Source organism: Cydia fagiglandana, chromosome 18 (assembly GCF_963556715.1).
Source record: "Cydia fagiglandana chromosome 18, ilCydFagi1.1, whole genome shotgun sequence".
Classification (NCBI taxonomy): Eukaryota; Metazoa; Arthropoda; class Insecta; order Lepidoptera; family Tortricidae; genus Cydia; species Cydia fagiglandana.
In genome coordinates, this window is record NC_085949.1 from 8,607,125 (window position 1) to 8,630,627 (window position 23,503).

At 41.1% G+C, this 23,503-nt stretch overlaps 1 protein-coding gene across 2 annotated transcripts in view; it reads left to right on the forward strand.

The window, feature by feature from the left end:
• The first annotated feature begins 1,225 nt into the window (after nucleotides 1–1,225).
• Nucleotides 1,226–23,503, forward strand: part of LOC134673122 (DNA polymerase epsilon catalytic subunit 1) — a 41,383-nt gene continuing 19,105 nt past the window's right edge. Inside the window, exons 1-23 of one of the 2 annotated variants that reach the window (XM_063531060.1) lie at nucleotides 1,226–1,370; nucleotides 1,453–1,576; nucleotides 2,531–2,749; nucleotides 3,212–3,322; nucleotides 3,922–4,040; nucleotides 4,704–5,024; nucleotides 5,734–5,834; nucleotides 6,115–6,256; nucleotides 6,691–6,823; nucleotides 7,869–7,982; nucleotides 8,744–8,918; nucleotides 10,424–10,691; nucleotides 12,316–12,425; nucleotides 12,931–13,049; nucleotides 13,404–13,543; nucleotides 15,554–15,736; nucleotides 16,335–16,453; nucleotides 17,147–17,265; nucleotides 17,773–17,974; nucleotides 18,739–18,854; nucleotides 19,331–19,536; nucleotides 19,964–20,195; nucleotides 23,165–23,323. In XM_063531060.1, coding sequence (XP_063387130.1) covers nucleotides 1,288–1,370; nucleotides 1,453–1,576; nucleotides 2,531–2,749; nucleotides 3,212–3,322; nucleotides 3,922–4,040; nucleotides 4,704–5,024; nucleotides 5,734–5,834; nucleotides 6,115–6,256; nucleotides 6,691–6,823; nucleotides 7,869–7,982; nucleotides 8,744–8,918; nucleotides 10,424–10,691; nucleotides 12,316–12,425; nucleotides 12,931–13,049; nucleotides 13,404–13,543; nucleotides 15,554–15,736; nucleotides 16,335–16,453; nucleotides 17,147–17,265; nucleotides 17,773–17,974; nucleotides 18,739–18,854; nucleotides 19,331–19,536; nucleotides 19,964–20,195; nucleotides 23,165–23,323 — 3,615 coding nt within the window. In that variant the 5' untranslated portion in view covers nucleotides 1,226–1,287. Of the gene's footprint in view, nucleotides 1,371–1,452; nucleotides 1,577–2,530; nucleotides 2,750–3,211; nucleotides 3,323–3,921; nucleotides 4,041–4,703; nucleotides 5,025–5,733; nucleotides 5,835–6,114; nucleotides 6,257–6,419; nucleotides 6,517–6,690; nucleotides 6,824–7,868; nucleotides 7,983–8,743; nucleotides 8,919–10,423; nucleotides 10,692–12,315; nucleotides 12,426–12,930; nucleotides 13,050–13,403; nucleotides 13,544–15,553; nucleotides 15,737–16,334; nucleotides 16,454–17,146; nucleotides 17,266–17,772; nucleotides 17,975–18,738; nucleotides 18,855–19,330; nucleotides 19,537–19,963; nucleotides 20,196–23,164; nucleotides 23,324–23,503 lie in introns of those variants that run through there. The other variant, XM_063531059.1, reaches the window with a different exon arrangement.

The window sequence follows — 23,503 nt, forward strand, 5'->3', positions numbered from 1 at the left end:
AATCATCGCGTATTTCGCGACATCATCCGCCCACAAAAGTCAAAATTCATATGAAAATATGAACCACATAAGGCGATGGCGCATATTGTTGTTGCCAAGTTGGTGAAAACTTGGCTTAGACTAAATTATGCTAAAAATTATGCCAGATGCTAAATGAAAATTTAGTGCCAAAGCGAGTGAAAATAAGCCATATGTGGCATCATTTATGCCAAGTTGGCAACACTGGCTTTAATAGTGATAACACACTATCGCACCGCACCAAGGTCATTGTGCGACGCATAAGTAAGAGCGAGAAAGCGAAATCTCTTTCTCGCTCTTACTTATCGGTTCGTCGCACAATGACCTTGGTGCGGTGCGATAGTGTGTTACGGCCTTTCGTGTTGGTTAAGGGCTCTACAGACGATTGCGATTCGTAATTGACGCTGTTTAGGTTATTGTTAAAAACCGTAAAAATCAGCAGATTCATGCATGAGATCGCGCACAGATCGCGTTATTGGATTGGCGCGAACATAGACTTATAATATATAAAGACGTAGTCTCAGCGAGCTGTCACTGTTGCCACTTTTGTTTAGTGTACGATTAACAATGAGGCCCACGTTGCTGTAGCCATGTCGATAAAGTCATATCGATAAACTATCGACATTTCTTGCAATTTTAATATTACTTCAAAGGCTTAACGATACCTAAAATGACCAAAAACGCTTTTATTCTTTATTGTGGTTATCAGATCACAATTTTATAGTCACGCCCCAGCAGGGAACCAAGGGAAAGTTCAGATATTTAATTAAAATACATAAATACCTCCTAAAATAGGTGTTCCGCAATAATTGAATTATATTATTATATTATAATATATTCATTATCCATTAGCATTTCAATTATGTTTATGTTTAACGAAGATATTGAAGCTTCACTTAATCGCTATTTCGTTCCGCTGTGTAGCGTTTATCGATATATAACATGATTAAAATCGACTTTTCACATCCCTAAAAGAGCACACATACACGCTATTACGCACACATACACAGCCTGGGCGCATCAAGAAAGGCAACACTTGATTTGAAGTCCACCTTGTCAACAGTATGGTTGTCCTTTTTTGACAAACGGCATTTTAAAAGAACGAGGTGAGAGAAATGATACTAGTTGCTGCGTCGTGAAAGAGAACAGAAAAGGTTGGGCCCTTGGGCGCGAAAATTTACAATATTGACATGTGACAAGTGACAGTTTTGAATCGACTTGTGTGGAGTAAATGGAAAACAATTTATATTTTTAAGGAAATCCTAACAAATGGTCCTCCAAAATACTGGGAAATATCGAGCTGATAAAGAAGAGCCTAATAAGCGAGATGCTGGCACATCTTCGGGCTCACGGTACTTCATTTATATCAACTATATTCTGCAACTCCAATGTTCTGCCCGTCTCTGTAATGTAAAATTATATTTCGTTCCATAGCGAGGAATCCTCCGAGTCGCGGATCCGTGTGGCGCTGGAGAATGATAGGATCGATTCCAAGTACGGCTTCGACAGAGTACGCGATGCCAAAGAGAGAACAGGGTACCTGATCAACATGCATACGGTAAATCTTCGTAATTTGTACGCTTAGGGTGGTATTCCACCTGTCCAATGTCATTGAGTCTCTCTTTCTCATTAAGCAAAATGTGAGACGCAATATACATTGGATTAAGAAATTGGATAGTTGCAATACCATACATGTAAATTCGTAATATCTGAAAGTATAATATTGTCTTTGGTTACCGCAATAGTTAATCATGAAATAAAATTATGAATTAAAAAATTTTAAAATACATCCTGGTGTACAATCCTATACAGCATTTGCAGATAATGAGTGTGTCACCTGTTATAATCTGTTTTCATAGTTTTATTTTATCGGAAAGTATGTTGTACTCCATAAATTGTGTGACATGCACTATTAAATACTTTGTTATAACTATAACATGTAAACTAAGGATGCATTTTTTTAAATACCTGAATTTGATTTGTGAATTTTCACAAAGATGATTGAAAGGGGTGATACATCATAATTAAATTACAAAAATGCATGTTTCAATTCTTATCATTTCACAATCAATCTACTTACATTAATACTAAAGTAATGAATGGACTAGAAATGACATGATTGTTGTGTATTTTTATATGTTCTCAACATTATTTTAATTAAACAAACCATTAAGATGATTCTGGATACAGGCATTCTCAGTTATTCCAACTGCCTGCCCTACAAGTAAAAAAAAATCTTATTATTTATTTTATTATTTTATTTTAAACTTTATTGCGCAATATAACAAATAAAGTACAAATGGCAGACTTAATGCCTAAAGGCATTCTCGACCAGTCAACCATCAGGCTAAACAGAAACGGTAGTGGGTGCCGGCACAGCGTTAAACAAAAAATGCAGAATAGGTACCTATCTTAAAACAAAAAAACAGTGATAAATAATACATATTAATGAAAATAAACTTACATATGCATACTATACCTACTTAAATAAATGCTTAATGTATTATTTCAGGCTGAAGTTCTTGATGAAGACAAGCGCCTCGTAGCAGCCATGGATTACTACTTCATAGAAATGGATGGTAGCCGGTTCAAGATCTCACTGACCTTCCAGCCGTACTTCCTCCTGCTCGCCCGCAAGGAGTGTGAGCAGGAGGTCATACAGTACTTGTCCAAGAAGTATGCTGGCACTATTCATAAAATAGAAGTTATTGAGAAGGAGGATTTGGATTTGGTATGTGACATGAAATCATCACTTTTAGAGAATATCCATTAGTTGAGATGTCAGTAGTTTTTGAGGATTTTATGACCCTTCATGACCTGGTGAGATGTTGTGTCTTGGGTTCAATTGTAATGCCACTATTGTGATTAAAGCTATTTTAGAAAAAATACTGTTTAGGTATTAACATGAATATCCTTTAAGTAAGTATAAAGTATGCTATGTTCATCCTCCTAAGGCCCAAGGTCCTACCTAAAGTACTTATTCAGTTCAATTAAATTTAAATCATATTGAATTAGAGTTGCATTTGTTTTATTTCATTCGATTTACAAACAAAACCAAAATGAACTCTATTCCCAGCACTAAAGGTTCAAACTTCTTTGGCAAATTATGGGTCTTTCATTTGTATGGCTGGGCCTTATACTCTATGCTATTGTATGCTACTCTATGCTGGACAAAATAATTATCTTATTGCAGTTAAATCACCTCTCGGGGCTCAAACAGCGTTACCTGAAGCTTTCTTTCATGTCGCAAAATGAGATGATGAAAGTGCGGCGCGAGGTGCTGACGGCCGTCAACAAAAACAAGGTGAAGCACTACTCCATCGTCATCGGCATATTCACTTAAAAGTGTACCATTTACTTTTTTCTAAAATCCATCAACATTTAGGTTATTTCTACTCAAAATAAAGAAGAATATCAATTTAAAAAGAAAAGAAAAATATATCCCAAAAAAATGACAGTGTTGTAACACATTCTCACATACATTTTGTATGGACCGTTACATAACTGACATCCAAAATTTGTATGAATAACTGGGGACACTCTTTTGTCTCATCCAATAGTACTCGTGATTCTGAGTCTAAATAACCCAAAAGTTGCTGGTTTTTCGAAAAAAGTAAATGGTAGATTTTTTTTATGAAAACCCTATGTTACTAGAAATTACTTCAGACTGTCTTATAACTTTTATAAGTTACGATACTTATGATTATGATTATTATTTTTAGCTTAGTGGCTTGTCCTGCCCAATGCCTCTTGTGAGGGTAAAAAGTGTTTATATTAGTTTGAATATCAAACTATGATTTGGTTTATGTTTTCAAGAAAGGACAAAAACAATCTGTCACTGTTTGATTCTATTGTTGCTATGTATTTGAATAAATATCTATTTATCCCTGATGTGCGTTCCAGGAGCGAGAGAAGAAAGACGCTATTTACGCGGAGATGTTGACCAACGCGCTCACCAGCGCCGCGGCCATTGAACATGCCAAGAAGACCACAGACCACATGGAAAATATATTAGATATCAGGTGCAGTCAGTTTTAAAAATATGGGTGCACAAATCATTTCAAAAATATGTCCTATTTTTTTCCATTATAACACATGTATTACGTTAAATAATATAATTTTAAACGTATTTAAAAAACAGTTGTGCGGTAGAAAGAAGAGAAATCTAATCTTCAAGGATGGGTATTCCACAGCCGTCTTCAGATCCAAATCTTTCTATCCTTCTTCTCATTCCTCTAATTCTTAGAGAGACCGCTCTGATGATTGATATTTGTATTTTAACTTTGATCCAGTTGGTTATTTGTGAGTATGGTTTATATCAGCGAATTAAGAACTATGGGACATATTTTTGAATAAGTTGGCTACACCCATATTTTTACAGTTGACTTTACGTTTGAGGAAGTATTCTAGGTGTCGCCATCTAGATAGAACGACCTGCTTTGTGAGCAAATATTCGCGCGATGCGGCCACTTATGACGATAATATTAACTATTCAGTTTTTAGTGCTTTTTGTTATAGTGGCAACAGAGACACATCAAATCTGTGAAAATTTCAATTGCCTAGCTATCACGGTTCATGACAAACAGCCTGGTGATAGACAGATGGACAGCGGAGTCTCAGTAATAGGGTCCCATTTTTACCCTAAGACTGTAAAAATTAACCTCATTTTATAACTCTTCTATCAGAGAACACGACGTCCCATACCACGCCCGGGTGTCAATCGACATGAAGATATTCTGCGGCTCGTGGTACACCGTCAAGAGCCGCGGCACGGAGCCGCCGCTCTTCACCAAGCGGGACGACATCCTCGAGCGGCCGGACCCCATCGTGCTCGCCTTCGACATCGAGACCACCAAGCTGCCCCTTAAGTTCCCCGATTCGCAGACCGACCAGATCATGATGATCTCTTATATGATAGATGGACAAGGTTATTTGATAACCAATAGGGAGATCATATCGGTTGATGTCGAGGATTTTGAATACACGCCTAAACCTGAGTTTGAAGGGTAAGTGGTAATTTTAGAGGTTGGAAAAATCAATCGCTTAGGATATTTTTTTATTTTCTGAGGCCCACTTGCAGCATTTCACTAACCCGGCGTTAACCAGTTAAGCCTGAAGTTACCATGGTTACCAGTACAATTTGACACTAGGTTAACGGTTTAACCGCAAGATCCCGGGTTAGTGGGATGGTGCAAGTGGGCCTTAGCTGGTTATAGTGTCCCACTGCTGGGCAAACTCCCGTTGTTGTGCTTTTTCCGGCCAGTTACTGTTAAAGGTGGCTATATTGAATATATTAAGAACGGTTCACTCACGTATTTTAAGTCGAAAAACGCTCGACATGTTTCACTCCGTACCGAGGAGTGTCAACTGGAGCAAGGCATCTATACTGATGAAGGGTAAAATTACCAATGATTTATTGACCTATTTTCTTAGGAAACCTGCTGGCTTAAAATAAGGTACAACTGGTACAAGGTGGCACTGGTAACCATTAGTGGGGTGGGACAGGGTAGTTTACCCTAGTTAATTTTAATCTAAGTAAAACAAGTACTGCTATAGTGACTTATAAGATCTTTGGGCTTGTGCACAAATCAAAAAGTAGCCAAATACACCTCGCGTGATTTGTGCACAACCCATTTCTTGTGTATCATGCTACTCATTCAAATACTATAAATAAAAAGTGTTTAATTAAATTCTACAATAATCTCATTTTTACAGGCAGTTCATAGTATTCAATGAAGCAAACGAAATGGCTTTGATTCAGAAGTTCTTCGATCACATTATGGACGTAAAACCACATATTTTTGTCACATATAACGGTAAGAATTTTTCTGGATCTACACATAACTTGAGTATACACTACACACACATAGCTTTAGCGATCGGAAAGTACTTACTGATTTAATGTAGTGTTAAATGTAATAACTTCTTGACCACCACAATATTTTAGATAACTCGCAATAATAGTGAGTAAACATTATTAAAAATTAAATAAAGGTAAATTTTACTTGCTGCCACGTATCGGTGGTTTACTTTTATTAAATACAAGGAATTCAATTATGTAATCGTATGGCGTATATTGATGGGTATATGTTACAGGTGATTTCTTCGACTGGCCGTTCGTGGAGGCTCGCGCGGCCATACTGGGGCTGGACATGAAGCAGGAGATCGGCTTCAGCAAGCTGGCGGCCCGGGACGGCACCTACGCCTGCCGCCCCGCCATGCACATGGACTGTCTCTGGTAAACATACCCATATAGTAAACATACCCATACTGGGGCTGGATGTGAAGCAGGAGATCGGCTTCAGCAAGCTGGCGGCCCGGGACGGCACCTACGCCTGCCGCCCCGCCATGCACATGGACTGTCTCTGGTAAACATACCCATATAGTAAACATACCCATACTGGGGCTGGATGTGAAGCAGGAGATCGGCTTCAGCAAGCTGGCGGCCCGGGACGGCACCTACGCCTGCCGCCCCGCCATGCACATGGACTGTCTCTGGTAAACATACCCTTACTATGTGCGTGTATGAGGAATTTTATGAAAGTGAAGGAAGCGAAAGAGGTATGTCAGGATCGTAGCAAGTGGAAATCCGTGGTCTCTGCCTACCGTGGGAAATAGGCGTTATTATATGTATGTATGTACTATGTATGTATAACAAGTGGTGTGTTGTAGCTGGGTGAAGCGCGACTCGTACCTGCCGGTGGGGTCTCAGGGGCTGAAGGCCGTCGCCAAGGCCAAGCTGCGCTACGACCCCGTGGAGCTCGACCCGGAGGACATGTGCCGCATGGCGGCTGAGCAGCCCCAGGTAACTTTACACTTTACATCATCACTTTACACTTTAGAGATGCAAAGGATGTCCATCGCGGTTCAATGTGGCCACGCGGCGAGCGTGATGGGCTCCTTTGCATTTAGAGGGGCGCGGGGCGAATTTGGTGAATAGTTTTTGTGTTGTTAGTTGTTAGTTTTGGTTAAGACATTTGTCATTTTGTAAGTAGATTGTAAGATTTTTGAAATGAATACTTTAGAACTTTAGATCATTGAACATAGTAAAAAACAAAAATCTTTTATTTGCCACAATATCTTTATAAATTGAAATTCACAGATAATTCATTTAACATAAATGAAATGGTAGATTAAAGCGAATCTCCGTCCAGTCTGGACGGTCCAGCCTTAATCTTGGAGAAGGAGAAAACAGATTTTTCATGACAGAGTATTGATGGCCGTGTTTTGAATGAGATACCTCAAGTATACAATACCAGTGGCATAGCTAGGCGTGGGCGAAGTGAGCCGTCGCCCAGGGCCTCGCCCCCTAACGGGGCACAGTGAAACAAAAGGGACTCGCAGATGCGACTTCGCCCACGGCTAGATTAGTTCACGCTACGCCATTGTACAATACATTTACATTAGTACACAGTCGACATAAGATATTTACATTAGTTACTTAACCCTTTACCAGGCTAACAATTCAAAAATGACAAATGTCAGTCTTACTCCTTCATCTAAAATAGAACACATGTTTGAAGTGCCGTATTGTGGGAAATAATATCCCTTAGCCTGGTAAAGGGTTAACTTGGACACTAAAAAGACTGGAATGAGTGCATTCTTCTATTCTGTTATATAATACTTATTCAAATGCATGAAATTATACGAGTATGACAATATTGACAGTTCATTATCCATATCAGTGATAATATATTTGAATAAAATTATAACATGTAGAAACGAAATCACTCAGTTATTAATGTAATGTTAATGTTAGTGAAAATTCATATTTATGGTAAAATAAAAACTTTTTTATTTTTATTTTATTTATTGTTCTGTTAGTTCTTATATTCAGTTATTGCCGGCAGGTCCTGTCAAACTACTCGGTGTCTGACGCCGTGGCCACGTATTACTTGTACATGAAGTACGTGCACCCCTTCATATTCGCTCTGTGTACCATTATCCCCTTGGAGCCAGATGAGGTAAGAACATTACTAGATAGCCACTCGCTTACCAAGCTGTGATTTACCTGTAAAATGCAGCCTTATCGTTTGTTGAATGTTAAAAAATCGTGCCGAGTTTTAGCAAGTCTGATTCTGACAACATTTCTGATTCATTACATCTCTATTAAAATTCTTTATTTCTCGTTAACGACAGCTTATATTGTGACTTTAGATAGAAGAACAAGGCATCATTAAATCCCACCAGATTACTTTCCAGACAAAATAAATTTAAATGAAAGAGTATAAAAACTGAATTCAGTACGTATGATGGCGACTTGGAATTTATTAGAATACCTTTTGGTCCGAATAATGCTCCAGCCATAGACTAGGAATCCTCTAGACGGAGTTTAGAGAAATTATTTCATGAAACCGATGCTGCCAAAAATACGGGGGTGCGGGGGACGAGGTGAGCGAGGTCCCGTGCCGTGATTGGGCCGTTCAAAGACACGGATGTCACACAAAGACACTTTCGACTCGAAAATGGAGTAAAACTACCGTATGCGTGGCAGAGGGGGTAGAGCTACTATGCTCAGTCTGGAGGATGTCTTGTCTGTGGCTCCAGCAAACATTCAGAGCAACTAAGGGTGGTATTCCATCTATCCAATTTCTTTGTCCAATGCGTATTTTGTCTCACATTTTGCTTGACGAAAGAGTCAGACGCAATGACATTGGACCAAGATATTGGACAGATGGAAGATAAGCTTTGAAACAGGGCTCTAAATTATAATAAAACTATCCAGGTACTCCGTAAAGGCTCCGGCACGCTGTGTGAATCCCTGCTCATGGTGGAAGCGTTCCACGCCAACATCGTGTTCCCCAACAAGCAGGTGGAGGAACTGAACAAGTTCACGGCCGACGGGCACCTGCTGGACGCCGAGACCTACGTCGGCGGCCACGTGGAGGCGCTCGAGTCAGGTCAGACATGACCCTCCTACTGGTGCAGTCTTGACATGTTCTCTGAACAAGTTCACGGCCGACGGGCACCTGCTGGACGCCGAGACCGACGTCGGCGGCCACGTGGAGGCGCTCGAGTCAGGTCAGACATGACCCTCCTACTGGTGCAGTCTTGACATGTTATCTGAACAAGTTCACGGCCGACGGGCACCTGCTGGACGCCGAGACCTACGTCGGCGGCCACGTGGAGGCGCTCGAGTCAGATCAGACATGACCCTCCTACTGGTGCAGTCTTGACATGTTCTCTGAACAAGTTCACGGCCGACGGGCACCTGCTGGACGCCGAGACCTACGTCGGCGGCCACGTGGAGGCGCTCGAGTCAGGTCAGACATGACCCTCCTACTGGTGGGGTCTTGCCATGTTCTCTGAACAAGTTCACGGCCGACGGGCACCTGCTGGACGCCGAGACCGACTTCGGCGGCCACGTGGAGGCGCTCGAGTCAGGTCAGACATGACCCTCCTACTGGTGGGGTCTTGACATGTTCTCTGAACAAGTTCACGGCCGACGGGCACCTGCTGGATGCCGAGACCTACGTCGGCGGCCACGTGGAGGCGCTCGAGTCAGGTCAGACATGACCCTCCTCAGGGCCGTCTTAAACTATGCAGGGGCCCTTGGGCACATACAAATTTGGGGCCCTTTTGGAAAGTAAAGAAAGCGAATTAAACTTACATTGTTCTACTATGATCTGCTATTTATTATGGGTAATCAAATATACTGTTACTGTCTGTCCTTCGGGGCCCCCTGAGGATGCGGGCCCTGGACATGGGCCCCGTGTGCCCTTATGGTAAAGATAGTACTGATCCTCCTACTGGTGGAATCTTGACATGTTCTCTGACACTTTGGAGGATTATTTCCAAGTATAGCCCTGAAATGCGGTTCATTTTTAGGGTTCCGTACCCAAAGGGTAAAACGGGACCCTATTACTAAGACTTCGCTGTCCGTCCGTCCGTCCGTCCGTTCGTTCGTCCGTCCGTCCGTCCGTCCGTCCGTCCGTCCGTCTGTCTGTCTGTCTGTCACCAGGCTGTATCTCACGAACCGTGATAGCTAGACAGTTGACATTTTCACAGATGATGTATTTCTGTTGCCGCCGTTTTCTTTTTGCATTTTTTCCGTTTTTTTTTGTTTTATGGTACGGAACCCTTCGTGCGCGAGTCCGACTCGCACTTGCCCGGTTTTTTCGACTATGCTTAAATATACATGTGCCGTGGTTGTATGCGAAAGGCTCGCTGACCCCTCGCATGCGTTACACAATACTTTAGCGCGACAGATTCCAGAATTGCACGCTACCTCGCATTTGCCAGATCTGGATGCATTTAGAGATTTTGATACGAACATGGTAACATTTATTTTAATCGATTTATTTAAAACTGATTAAATATAATTATGATGACACTATGAAATCTTAGTCAAGCGCCAAACAGTAATAATCGATATCTTAACCAAGCTTTCTTTCAAACATCACAGGCGTATTCCGCGCCGACATAAAATGCAAGTTCCGCATCGAGCCATCAGCCGTCGAGAAGCTGATCGACACCATAGACAAGACCATGAGGCACGCCATCGAGGTCGAGGAGGGGATTCCCCTGGCGATGGTGACCAACCTGGACGAGGTGTGCGCGGAGATAAGAGAGAAACTGCAGCACATGAGGGACCATCCGAGGAGGGATGAGAACCCGCTGATTTACCATTTGGATGTGGGCGCTATGTACCCTAATATTATTTTGACGAACAGGTAAAGTACACGTCAGCTTATTGGTACAGTCAACTGTAAAAATATGGGTGCACAAATCATCTCAAAAATATGTCCCATAGCTCTTATGTCCGCGAATTAAAAACTATGAGACATATTTTTGAATAAGTTGGCTACACCCATATTTTTACAGTTGACTATACCATGTAAGAAAAGTAATCCTATAGCTATTTTAAGCCAACGTGTTTGTCAGTAAACATATGTTGATTTGCAGAGAATCTTAAAGATTTTTTAGCCCAAGTAAAACCCTCAGAATTATGCCCCATAAAAACGAAGCGGTCCATTTTCAATATAAAAAATGTAGTATAAGGGTGGATCAACTATTGTCTTTTTGTTGTTCTGTCCTGTCAGTGAGGGGAAGCAACAAAGTAATAAAATAACATTAATATGATGCATTAATGGCATGCTTAATATGATTAATTAAGCTTATATCATATCATATCATATTTATTTATTGCAATTATGGTATTTTTATAGATATTAGAATGTCTGGGTAGTTCCACATGGACCCTGTGAGGGCATAGCAGTATCACATGCTTAGGATCTAATCTTCCTTTAGTACCGTTTGGTAACTAAAAATTGGTAACCAGCTTCGAAACGGGAAAGAAATACCAATTCGTAACTGGCTTCAAATTGGGACTTTTCCATTACCGAGTTGTAACCACGTTTGTTAACCGGCTTCGAAACGGAAAAAATAAATCCCGGTTTGTAACTGGTTACAAAATGGGACTTTTGAATTACCGATTCATAGCCACGGTTGGTAACCAGCTTCCAAACGGGAAAAAATATTCCGCGTTGTAACTGGTTACAAAATGGGACTTTTGAAGTGGTTCATTAAGTTGTATTAAGGGTGGAAAGTAGAGATAGGGCAGTAAAGGCAGCTTGCTGTCACTCGAAAATGGTCTTGGGAAGCCATCTCTAACTGTTTAAGTGGTGGCAATTGGCATTCACAGATTTTTGATAAAATGTACAGTCAGCGAGAAATTATCATTAAAACTTAAAATAAACGTATGCAATGACAATAGGTCTGAAGTGCTTTCATATGTACCTACACCGTTTTAGCCTCGATTTGGTAGAATAAACTCCGATCAGTAACTCTGGCCCAATACGTAACCCGCTACAACAGGTAATTTTGGATTCCCATTTTGTAGCCGGTTACAAAATTGAGTTACCAAATGGTACCACTCTGGCCTAATTCGTAACTGGCTACATACACATACAGGGAATTTTAGATTCCCATTTTGTAGCTAGTTACTAAATTTAGTTACCAAGCGGTACCACGCTGGCCCAATACGTAACCGGCTACAAACTGGGAATCTTGATTCCCATTCTGTAGCTGGTTACGAAATTTTGGTTACCAAACGGTACTAAAGGCTAATCTTAAATCTATGTATATAATATAAAAGTAAGTCAATTTAGTTTTTTTTTTTTTAGATGAAAGTCGAATTGAATCAGGTATTTGTCAGTTTGATTACTAGACATAGGCATGCTTCGTGAATTTAAAACTCATAAATCCAAACCAATGCTTTGAGTAAGGAGATGTGAGGAGTGACAAGAAAAAGTTGCTCCACCCGACACAAGACAGAGCCCGATTTTTTTTAAACAGGTTGCAACCGTCTGCAATGGTGAACGCAAGCATCTGTGCCGTGTGCGACTACAACCGTCCGGGGGCGACCTGCCAGCGGCACATGGACTGGATGTGGAGGGGGGACTTCTGTAAGTAAACCTGAACTTTATTGTGTGGTAACAGAACTCACAATACCGTGTAAAGTACAACCTGCTGCCTGCGGTACCTACATGGACTATTCAGTCTATGAACTCTCGTTGAGGGGGCGGGGGGGAGGGGGGACTTCTGTAAGTAAACCTGAACTTTGTCGTGTGGTAACAGAGCTCACAATAACGTGTAAAGTACAATCTGCTGTCAGCGGCAAACGGACTGGATATGGATAAACTTGAACCTTACGGTGTTGTAACAGAGCTCCCAATTGCGTGAAAACCTACAAACTGCTGCCATCGCCACCTATACTGTATGTCAAGGTGGAACTTCTGTTAGTAAACTTGAACCTTACAGTGTGGTATCAGAGCCCACAATGGTGGGAAAACCTACAATCTGCTGCCAGCGGCATAAGGACTTCAGTAAAACACTAGACCTATAGCAAAATTAGACCTTAAATTTTCACCCGCAAAGTTCAAATTCCAACAATATCTGTTTACACTTTAGTGCCGGCGACTCGCAGCGAGTACCAACGCATCCAGCAGCAGCTCGAGACGGAGCGGTTCCCGCCGCTGCACCCCGGCGGCCCGCCCAGGGCTTTCCACAACTTGCCCAAGGAAGACCAGGTCAGGGTTATTTAATAACATGAAGTTACAGTCAACATCAGAAGTCTTTAACCTTTTGAACGCCACAGACTGCAATTGACGTCAACGCAAAATCGTGACAACGACGCCGAAGACGGCATTTGACGTCGATCGTTTTTTTTTATGAAAATCTACTGAAAAACACCCTACTTTTAGGTTGGCATTATTTATTCACAAAACGAAATTTTACCCCCGTGGCGTCAGTGGCACGACAAATGGATGCGCCGTTTGGCGTTCAAAAGGTAAAGCTGTGTTTAACCCATTGATTTTGTACATAATTTGTTTTACATATAGTTGTTAAATATGTGTATATAAATACAAATGTGTCCTCTCCAGGCTGCGTATGAAAAGAAGCGTTTAGCGGACTACTGCAAGGTTGCGTATAAGAAAACCAAGGTGACCAAGACAGAGGTGCGGACAACCACCATCTGCCAGAAGGAAAACTCCTTCTACGTCGACACTGTACGGGCCTTCAGGTGAGTACTCATACGAGTAAAAACCATATTACACTTACGATAAAGACCCGTTTAGCTTAGTGGACTATTGGAAGGTGGCGTAAGGCAGGTGCGGACCACTATCATCTGTCAGAAGGAAAACTCCTTCTACGTCGACACTGTACGGGCCTTCAGGTGAGTACTCATACGAGTAAAAACCATATTACACTTACGATAAAGACCCGTTTAGCTTAGTGGACTATTGGAAGGTGACGTAAGGCAGGTGCGGACCACTATCATCTGTCAGAAGGAAAACTCCTTCTACGTCGACACTGTACGGGCCTTCAGGTGAGTACTCATACGAGTATAAACCATATTACACTTACGATAAAGACCCGTTTAGCTTAGTGGACTATTGGAAGGTGGCGTGTAAGACAGGTGCGGACCACTATCATCTGCCAGAAGGAAAACTCCTTCTACGTCGACACTGTACGGGCCTTCAGGTGAGTATTCATACGAGTATAATAAACCATATTACACTTACGATAAAGACCCGTTTAGCTTAGTGGACTATTGGAAGGTGACGTAAGGCAGGTGCGGACCACTATCATCTGTCAGAAGGAAAACTCCTTCTACGTCGACACTGTACGGGCCTTCAGGTGAGTACTCATACGAGTAAAAACCATATTACACTTACGATAAAGACCCGTTTAGCTTAGTGGACTATTGGAAGGTGACGTAAGGCAGGTGCGGACCACTATCATCTGTCAGAAGGAAAACTCCTTCTACGTCGACACTGTACGGGCCTTCAGGTGAGTACTCATACGAGTATAAACCATATTACACTTACGATAAAGACCCGTTTAGCTTAGTGGACTATTGCAAGGTGACGTAAGTATAAGTATAGTGGTCCGCACCTGGGACCACTATCATCTGTCAGAAGGAAAACTCCTACGTCGACACTGTACGGGCCTTCAGGTGAGTACGAATATAAACCATATTGCACTTACGATAAAGACTCGTTTAGATTAGTGGACTACTGGAAGGTGACGTAAGACAGGTGTGGATCAGCACCATCTGTGAGAAGGAAAACTCCTTCTATGTGGACATTGTATGTGTCTTCAGGTAGGTGCTAATGCTAATAGATGTTATAAGCAAATTAAATCTGAATTTTAGTGTCTACAGCCTAGCGGACTATTTTTAGGGGTTAGGAGTTAATCATCATCAAGATCAAGCAAATATTTTGTAACTAAGAAGGAAAGTTTATTTTTTCGTGTTTTCGAGTATGTACCCTTAGTAAGATGCAACATAATAAATACTTCAGTAATTATCTATTCAAAAGTAATTTCCTCTTTAACATGCCTCCGCTTGAAAGCAGCAAGGTAAGACCAAATTTTTATACATACACACTTCCATTCCATATATCGCTGGCCCAATATTACAGGGTTCTATGTTTCACTTTTATCGAACTAAAATTTAAACATTGTCACAGTGACATTAAGTCGAATTTCAACAGTCTTGAAAATGTAACATAGAACCCTGTAATATTGGGCCAGCGATATCTAGTCATAACTAGTCATAAAAATTGCAATCTTGAGGGATATATTAACTCTAGGGATCCAACTAGCAAGTAAATCTGTAGCAAGCGTAAAGGCACGAGTATCTATCCTACACTATCAGGGAATTGCCGCCACAGTGAAATTGTATTATCCTTACTATTAGTAGAACTAGATTAGTCGCAATTACCCCATCAATGGCCCCTTTCTTGGCCATCAATGGCCCTTGTCTGTATCTTTAGGTTTTAAAAAAAAGAGTAAACAAAATCTACCCTCAACTGGCTTCTTAAGCCAGTTGAGGGTAGATGAAAACATAACATGATCAAATAATGTAGGTTAAAGTCAGGTCGTTCAGTGACAGATCCAGGTGGTTTTGTATTTGGTTGGTTAATCAATAAATGTTATAACTGCCCGAAAATGCACTACTTGTTTACTTTTATTTAAGTACCTAAAGATACAGAGAATAACGTATAATAAAGTTGCCTTCCCATTACAGAGACCGCCGCTACGAATACAAAGCTCTGAACAAGCAGGCCAAGGCCAAGGTGGCGGAGGCTGTGGCGAGCGGCGACGCGGCCGAGATCAAGTCCGCCAAGAGCAGGGAGGTGCTGTACGACTCGCTGCAGCTGGCCCACAAGTGTATCCTGAACTCGTTCTACGGATACGTCATGCGACGAGGGTGAGATTTAAACTTCTGTACACTGGTATATTTTGCTCCGAACAGAGACCTTACGAAACATACATTGTTAAGCTCAACGCCTATTCTCCTCATATATGAGTTTCAAATTTGTAATTATCTAAACGGCGTTTCTATAAAATTTATGTAGCATAGTACTACTATGAAAGTGCATTCCTGGTCGAGCCTAAGTCCTCGCTTCAGAACCCGAACGGTCAAATTCTTCTGTCTTATTTCCCATTTAGACCATGCCGCTGTGTAAGCAGGGTGCAAGAAAAAAAAACAAAATATTATTTGTAGCAACAAGCACTATTGAATGTTATGATGAAACTTATAAAATTGGCATTAGCAAGATCGTCGAGGTTTCCGTCTTTTTTTTTTCGGACAGCAACACAGCATTCAGAGTACCGACAGATACATGAGCTGTGTTTACACTTACACTCTGTTCATAGCATATTCGTACTTGGATCATGCCTGGGTCACAATCGGCAGCGGCAGCAGCTTTATCATACGCAACGCGCGGCATGAATTGTGGCAACTATGAGAGTGTAAAAGGGGTATTATGATACCGTTTTCTATATATTTATTTTGTGTATTACAGCGCTCGTTGGCACAGTATGGAAATGGCAGGGATCGTGTGCTACACGGGTGCTAACATCATTATGAAGGCCAGGGAGATCATTGAGCAAGTCGGCAGGCCCTTGGAATTGGACACTGATGGTATATATATTTCATACAACATGTATCTGTATGGTATAATTCATACAATTTTTTCAAGCGTTTTACATTTATTTCAACACAGCCTAGTCGAAACACGTATACATCTTCATTATAGCGAAAAGAGAACATTTGTGACGTTTTCAACCAAAAGGTTAGGTTATTGACAACAGAAAACAAGTACCCTTTTGGTCGAGAATGGCACATTTAGTCACTCATAATAGTCACAGAAAAACTCGCGTGCGCGTCGGAAGTTATTCAAGAGCAAGTGTAATTAAAAATCATTTTTTCGCGGATATCATGGTCTCTATAGCTCCAATATAGTTTACATCTGTGCGATATTCTGTGCATTTATATTGCGACTGCGGCAATAGACCTTTTACTTCCTACTTTGAAAACCTACCACAGACGGTAGGATCCTATAGATGTGCTATACGCGTGCCACCGTGAGGGACAAAACATACGCAATGCGATACTATGATTGGTCGAATTTATTTGTTGCCCACCATAATCCATAATAAATTTACGGTGGGGAATACAAAAATTTGAGACTGTGACAAGGACAAATAATAATAGCGCTTTCACTGCCTCTCCTACTGATAGATACATAAGACTATCCCGTTCAGTCATGTTCCCCCACCCCTAATGCCTGATACAGTTATATTCAAGATTTATAAAACCCACGCATTTTTCTAGGTATCTGGTGTGTCCTGCCAGCATCCTTCCCTGAGACCGTGACGGTTCTCACCACACACCAGAAGAAGAAGAAGATTAACGTGTCCTATCCTAATGCAGTTCTAAACGCCATGGTTAAGGTAAAAAAATAGAAACATGGTTCTTTTTTTTTTCAAAAAGAAAATGAGTTTTTTGTTTTGTCGGATTTCGGCCATGTAATTTATATAGGTTTTTTCTGTAATCTTTATGATATTCTTCATTGACAGACATCCATTCAACTTCATAGATAAACAATGTATTCTACCAATTCCCCGTTCCATGAAAACTAGTACCTTGTTTTTTTTATTAGTAGAAACTGCTCTATAACTGCTTAAGACATCTTTGAACGTGTACTAGATTGAATTTTAATAAATAAGCCTTACTAGATGTACGCTTCAAGTTAGCCGTTATTTCCCCCCGCACCACTCCGCAATCCAGGCCCGCAGTAATACTGTGACCGTGTGTGGGACGTCATTATGTAACGGCCAACTCAAAGTGAACGGGTAGTAGTACACCGATAATATAGAATATAGAAAAATAGAAGCTGAAATTATTACAATGTGTATGCAGTTTTTTAAGATTCAGTGTTAAATAATCTTTCTATCCAGGACCACTTCACAAACGACCAATACTTCGAGCTGGTGGACCCCGTGGCCAAGAAGTACGAGCAGCGCGCCGAGAATTCCATCTTCTTCGAGGTGGACGGGCCGTACCTGGCGATGGTACTGCCGGCCTCCAAAGAGGAGGGCAAGAGACTCAAGAAACGATACGCTGTCTTTAATTTTGACGGCTCTTTGGCTGAGTTAAAGGGTTTGTTATATTTTTGAACTAGTGACAGTAGTGACCCTTCCCGGCTTCGCACGGGTGGTGCAACCAATTTACACAAAACCTTAACAAATTATGGTATCGTCTTGGGTCGTCCCATTCGTTTTTCGTCAAGTTCGTAAATTAGTTCTATTCTGCTTTCGTCACGCATTCTACATTGAAAGCCACCGACGATTCTGACGAATGTAGAATGGGTGACGAAAGCAGAATAGGACTAATTTAAGAACTTGACGAAAAACGAATGGGACGACCCAAGACGATACCCAAATTATACATCTAAACTTTTCTCAAGAATCACTCTATTGAAAGGTGAGAACAGCATGAAAATCCGTACAGTAGTTTTTGAGTATATCGCGAACATAGAAACAGACAGACGCGGCGAGACTTATTTTATAATAAATAGTGATACTTTAAACTGGTTGGTTTCATTTAGAACTACGCGCAATGAGCTGAGAACTTATTATCTTTTATGAAGTGGACGCGCGCTACCACCCACTTCTTCTTCTTTCCATCCTGTTACCCCCTGCTGAATCTTTTTCTTCCACTGACTCCGGTCTTGGGCAGCTTGGGTAGCCTCCTCCCACCCCATCCCCAATACACCCACCTCTTGCTCCACATAACGGCGCCAAGTCAATTTAGGGCGACCATGTTTCCGTTTGCCGGGCATCTTCCAGGTCAGGGCCACTTTGGATGGACGCTACCACCCACAAGGATTATTAAAATTTTATAGTATTTTTGTATATTGTCAGGTTTCGAAGTGAAGCGGCGTGGAGAACTGCAACTTATCAAAATCTTCCAATCGTCGGTATTCGAAGCGTTTCTCAAGGGAAATGATTTGAAGTCTTGCTATGCATCGGTGGCCAAGGTACATTTACTGAATTTTATTTATATTTACATTGCGTTAATGTTACTATGAATCCACATGCATGTTCTTGCCATATGAATCTGTTATGAGTCGCTGTTTTGATTTGCTTGCGGCGGTCTCCTCATTGAATGTCATAATTTACGAATTTTTTAGTAGAATAAGACCCTAAGGTATCGGTGGTAAGGCAAGGTATCGTCGATCAAATCAATACTGCTACCGGAATGGCGCGGAGGCGAGGTGCGCTCCACACCTACGCCTTCGCACCAATCAGGTAAAACTGCGGTCCTCATCGACTCTGTACCGACAAATCAAGAAGACTTAGGGCCACTTGCACCATCCCACTAACCCGGGGTTAAGCAGTTTAACCGTCAACGCAGTGTCAAATTGTACTGGTAACCATGGTAACTCCAGGTTTAACCGGTTAACCCCGGGTTAGTGGAATGGTGCAAGTGGGCCTAAAAGGATTGAATCGATAGGTGGCGGACTACTGGCTGGACGTACTGTACAGCAAGGGCTCCAACATGCCGGATTCCGAGCTATTCGAGCTGATCTCCGAGAACCGCTCCATGTCTAAGAAGCTGGAAGACTATGGGGGGCAGAAATCTACGTCCATATCCACTGCGAAACGACTCGCAGAGTTCTTGGGAGATCAGATGGTGAAGGATGCTGGGTTGGCTTGCAGGTGAGCGTCCATAGGTTTCGGTAGCCGCTTACGCTGATTGATTACGCAAGCTGTTGTTAATCTCTCTGTAGCCATGGAATAAAACTAGCATATAACCGGATATATTGTCAGATTTATTTTAGAATTTTTATATTTATTTGAATGCTGCACCGAGAACTTTTATCAATTTCCTCCTTTTTTTTAAATAGGTAGGTATTATTTTTCTCTTTCGTTTTATATCACTGGTCTGTAACCACCGTGCATTGAGGCATCGGCGGCTTCCGACAGGCCTTGTAGGCCGGTTTGGAAGACAGTTTCTCAATCCTAGCTATTTTGTATTTCGTATAATATAGAAATGCTATAGTGAGTTAAGGTTTTAGGTCAATAAAGTTTATTTATTTATCAAGACAAAAAAATCACGTTAATACAAAGTATTCATCACCCTCAGATTCATAATATCGCGCAAGCCAGAAGGCGCGCCGGTGACGGAGCGCGCGATCCCGCTCGCCATCTTCCAGTCCCCGGCCGGCGTCAAGCGGCACCACCTGCGGCGCTGGCTCAAGGACAGCAGCGTCAGCGAACACATCGACATCAGGGATGTGCTGGACTGGGCCTACTACATCGAGCGGCTCAGCGGCGCCATACAGAAGATCATCACCATCCCGGCCGCCATGCAGGGGGTAAGTGACACCACCATACCACAGAATAAGTAATACAGTGAAACCTGGATAAGTGAGATCCCAAGGGACGAGCAAATTTGTCTCACTTAAAGAGGTTTTCCACTTACCCAGGCTCACCCAGGCTCCCAGTTAGCCAGGTACAAATAAATTTCTGTCTCATTTACAGAGGGTTCCATTAATAGAGGTGAGAATAGAGTATATTTCAGTTATAGAGGTGGTTAAATAGGTATTTAGTAATTATCTTTAAAAATAAATAAGGTAAAATAATTCTTGTCCCTATATAAATATTTTTTAAGTCTGTTTAAATATTTCTTTGAACTTATTTTGAATGATTCTCCAAAGGATAGATATTTCAAAATTAAATTAATTTTGATAGTGCGGACTTCATTGCGTATTAGAAATTTAATAAATAAAAAAAATTTTTAGTTTTACTTATCAAAATTTTAACTTTCGTTTCGATAGTTTTAACTACTTACATAAATTAACTAAATGAAACTTGAAATTGTTTAAACACAATTAGTCAAATGCGGAATTTTGTGGATAGACTAACAGTTAGTAAGAATACGGAAATTGTTCAATGAAGTCCAAGTTAGAGAGGTCATAGATTGACGTTATCTCAGATACAGAAGTCAATTCCCTATAAAATTCTAAACAAACAATTAGGAAAATGTAATCTTATAAATATAGTCTCACTAAAAGAGGTAAAATACACTCTCTGTCTCAATTATAGAGGTAAATGTGACAATAAAATCACAACAACGAATCCCAGTTATAGAGGTTCGTTTTATCTCAGTAACAGAGGTAATTCAGTGCTAAAGTGTCGGGACCGCACCATGAGTCCCAGCTATAGAGGTTTCTCACTTATCCAGGTCTCACTTAACCAGGTTTCACTGTAGTATTATCATACAGAACGGACACGCACCGCCCCGCCCTGACTCGGATTACCTCGCCCCGCGACTGAGTTCTGACGGACTCCTGACGTACGCTCAGTTCGGCTAGCGACGCCGCGACGCGATGACGCAACGTTCAAAATGCCGGTGTATTGTGCGATGTACGGGTAGTACGGATACCTACTTAATGTAGAAATGAATAATAATATAGTTTTCCAAAGAGACGAAATATGTATCAGTAAATAAGGCTATACTTTTGCGTAAAAATAATAATATCATATGAATTAAAACCCGTTCGTTGAATTTGTGAATGTTAAGCCAACATTTAATATTTAAAGTACCTAAGGTAACTAGACCTTCTACACAGATATTTCTCGTAAATGTTTTATTTTTAATTTAACACTCTTTTCACAAAAAAGAACTTGTTGGTCGCGGGACATTCGCGTTTGATTTTTAATTTAATTTTAAGAATTTAAGAAATAATTTACATAATTATTTCTTAAAATGTTATATAAAATAATCAATAGGCATCAACAATAAGGTACATTTAATAATGGCATGTTGAAAGTCCAAGTACGTGCAGGACTATAAACTGACAAAGCCAATTCAACAATTGGAGCGAAATAAAACATAAACCTATATTTTGTTAAACATAAACCTAAATTTTGTTTTTTTACGTATTTCGGTCGAATTATGCAACGCAGCGGGCCGCTCGTCGTGTCCTTCGGCCGGCCTCGGCAAACCTCGGCTTCGCCTTCCCCGCGCGCCGCACGAGTCAGCCCTAAGCCACTTACTCACACAATGACGCGTGTACAGACGTGCCGTGCACACATATAAACGCAAATGATTTTCGATGTATGGCGTGTCCGCCCTGTGACCATACATCACCTGGCTCATCACAAGTGGTTTAAAATGTTGATTTTCTGAAGAGTAACACGCAAGCTCGATATCATAAGACAACTTATTAATTTCTTGATTGGATCTTAATCATAATCATTTATTTGCACATAAAAAGGGTTTTACATAAAGGTGTTATAGAGTTACATGTCCAAGCCTTTTTAGCTGATTTTGACAGCATGCAAATGGGTCCTTATAATACATTAAATTTGTACTAAATAAGACTACCTTAAATTAACTTAATTACTAACTACATTAACTTAAATTAAACTAAAATAGAATGCACAATAAGTTAACTTTACAATATAGGTATTACACATACAGTCCCAGCAATTGATCTTGTTTGACAAAAGGCAAAAGTCCATAGTAGCACCCTAAGAAGGTACTAATAGTATTCTCCTTCTCATGTTAGCGCATTTTCACTTGCATCCTGAAAGAGTCCGCTTCTAGGAATCCAATCCTTAGATTTTAGCACTGGTTTTTAGGGTTCCGTACCCAAAGGGTAAAACGGGACCCTATTACTAAGACTTCGCTGTCCGTCCGTCCGTCTGTCACCAGGCTGTATCTCACGAACCGTGACAGCTAGACAGTTGAAATTTTCACAGATGATGTATTTCTGTTGCCGCTATAACAACAAATACTAAAAAGAAAATAAAATAAAGATTTAAATGGGGCTCCCATACAACAAACGTGATTTTTGACCAAAGTTAAGCAACGTCGGGAGGGGTCAGTACTTGGATGGGTGACCGTTTTCTTTTTGCTTTTTTTTTGTTTTTTTTTTTTTGCATTATGGTACGGAACCCTTCGTGCGCGAGTCCGACTCGCACTTGCCCGGTTTTACGAATGTCATCTAACCTTCCAATCTAATGATGAAATTTGGGTTTATCAGTCTGGTCCGATTTCCTCGCGATGTTTTTCTTCGCTTAATAAATAAACACTTGTTTTTTCGCAGTCATTGACTTTACTGTAGAAAGTTTTTCTCGACCCATAATATCCCATAATATAATATTATCGCATAATATCCCTAGCAAGCTACAAAACCCACCGATGACAGCGAAAAGCGCCTGAACTGGCTTCTTTACTATATTTCACACCCGACAAAAAAGCACATTAAGCACAATCTTTATCCATTGCCTTATTTACAATTTCCATATGCTAAGGATACTTTTCTCTCGTAACTAGTTGGACAACCCGGTCCCGCGCGTGCAGTACCCCGACTGGCTGCACAAGAAGATGCTGGCCAAGACCGACAAGTTCAAGACCAGGAAGATCACGGACATGTTCACCGCGCAGCCCAGGGAGAAGCGGCCCGATGCTACTAGTGAAAACGATGGGAATGTGGTGAGAATACCGATCGATATTCGAATAGAAGTGTCCCTATGGACACTAGGGGTATAAGTCAACGTACACTGCTGCTCCTAGGAGAATCGTGTACGTGTAATCTTACTTTGAACAAAAAGAATGAGCGGATTTCTGGTAAAAACAAGTGACGACGCGACAGATTTAAGCAGGTTTTCTAAA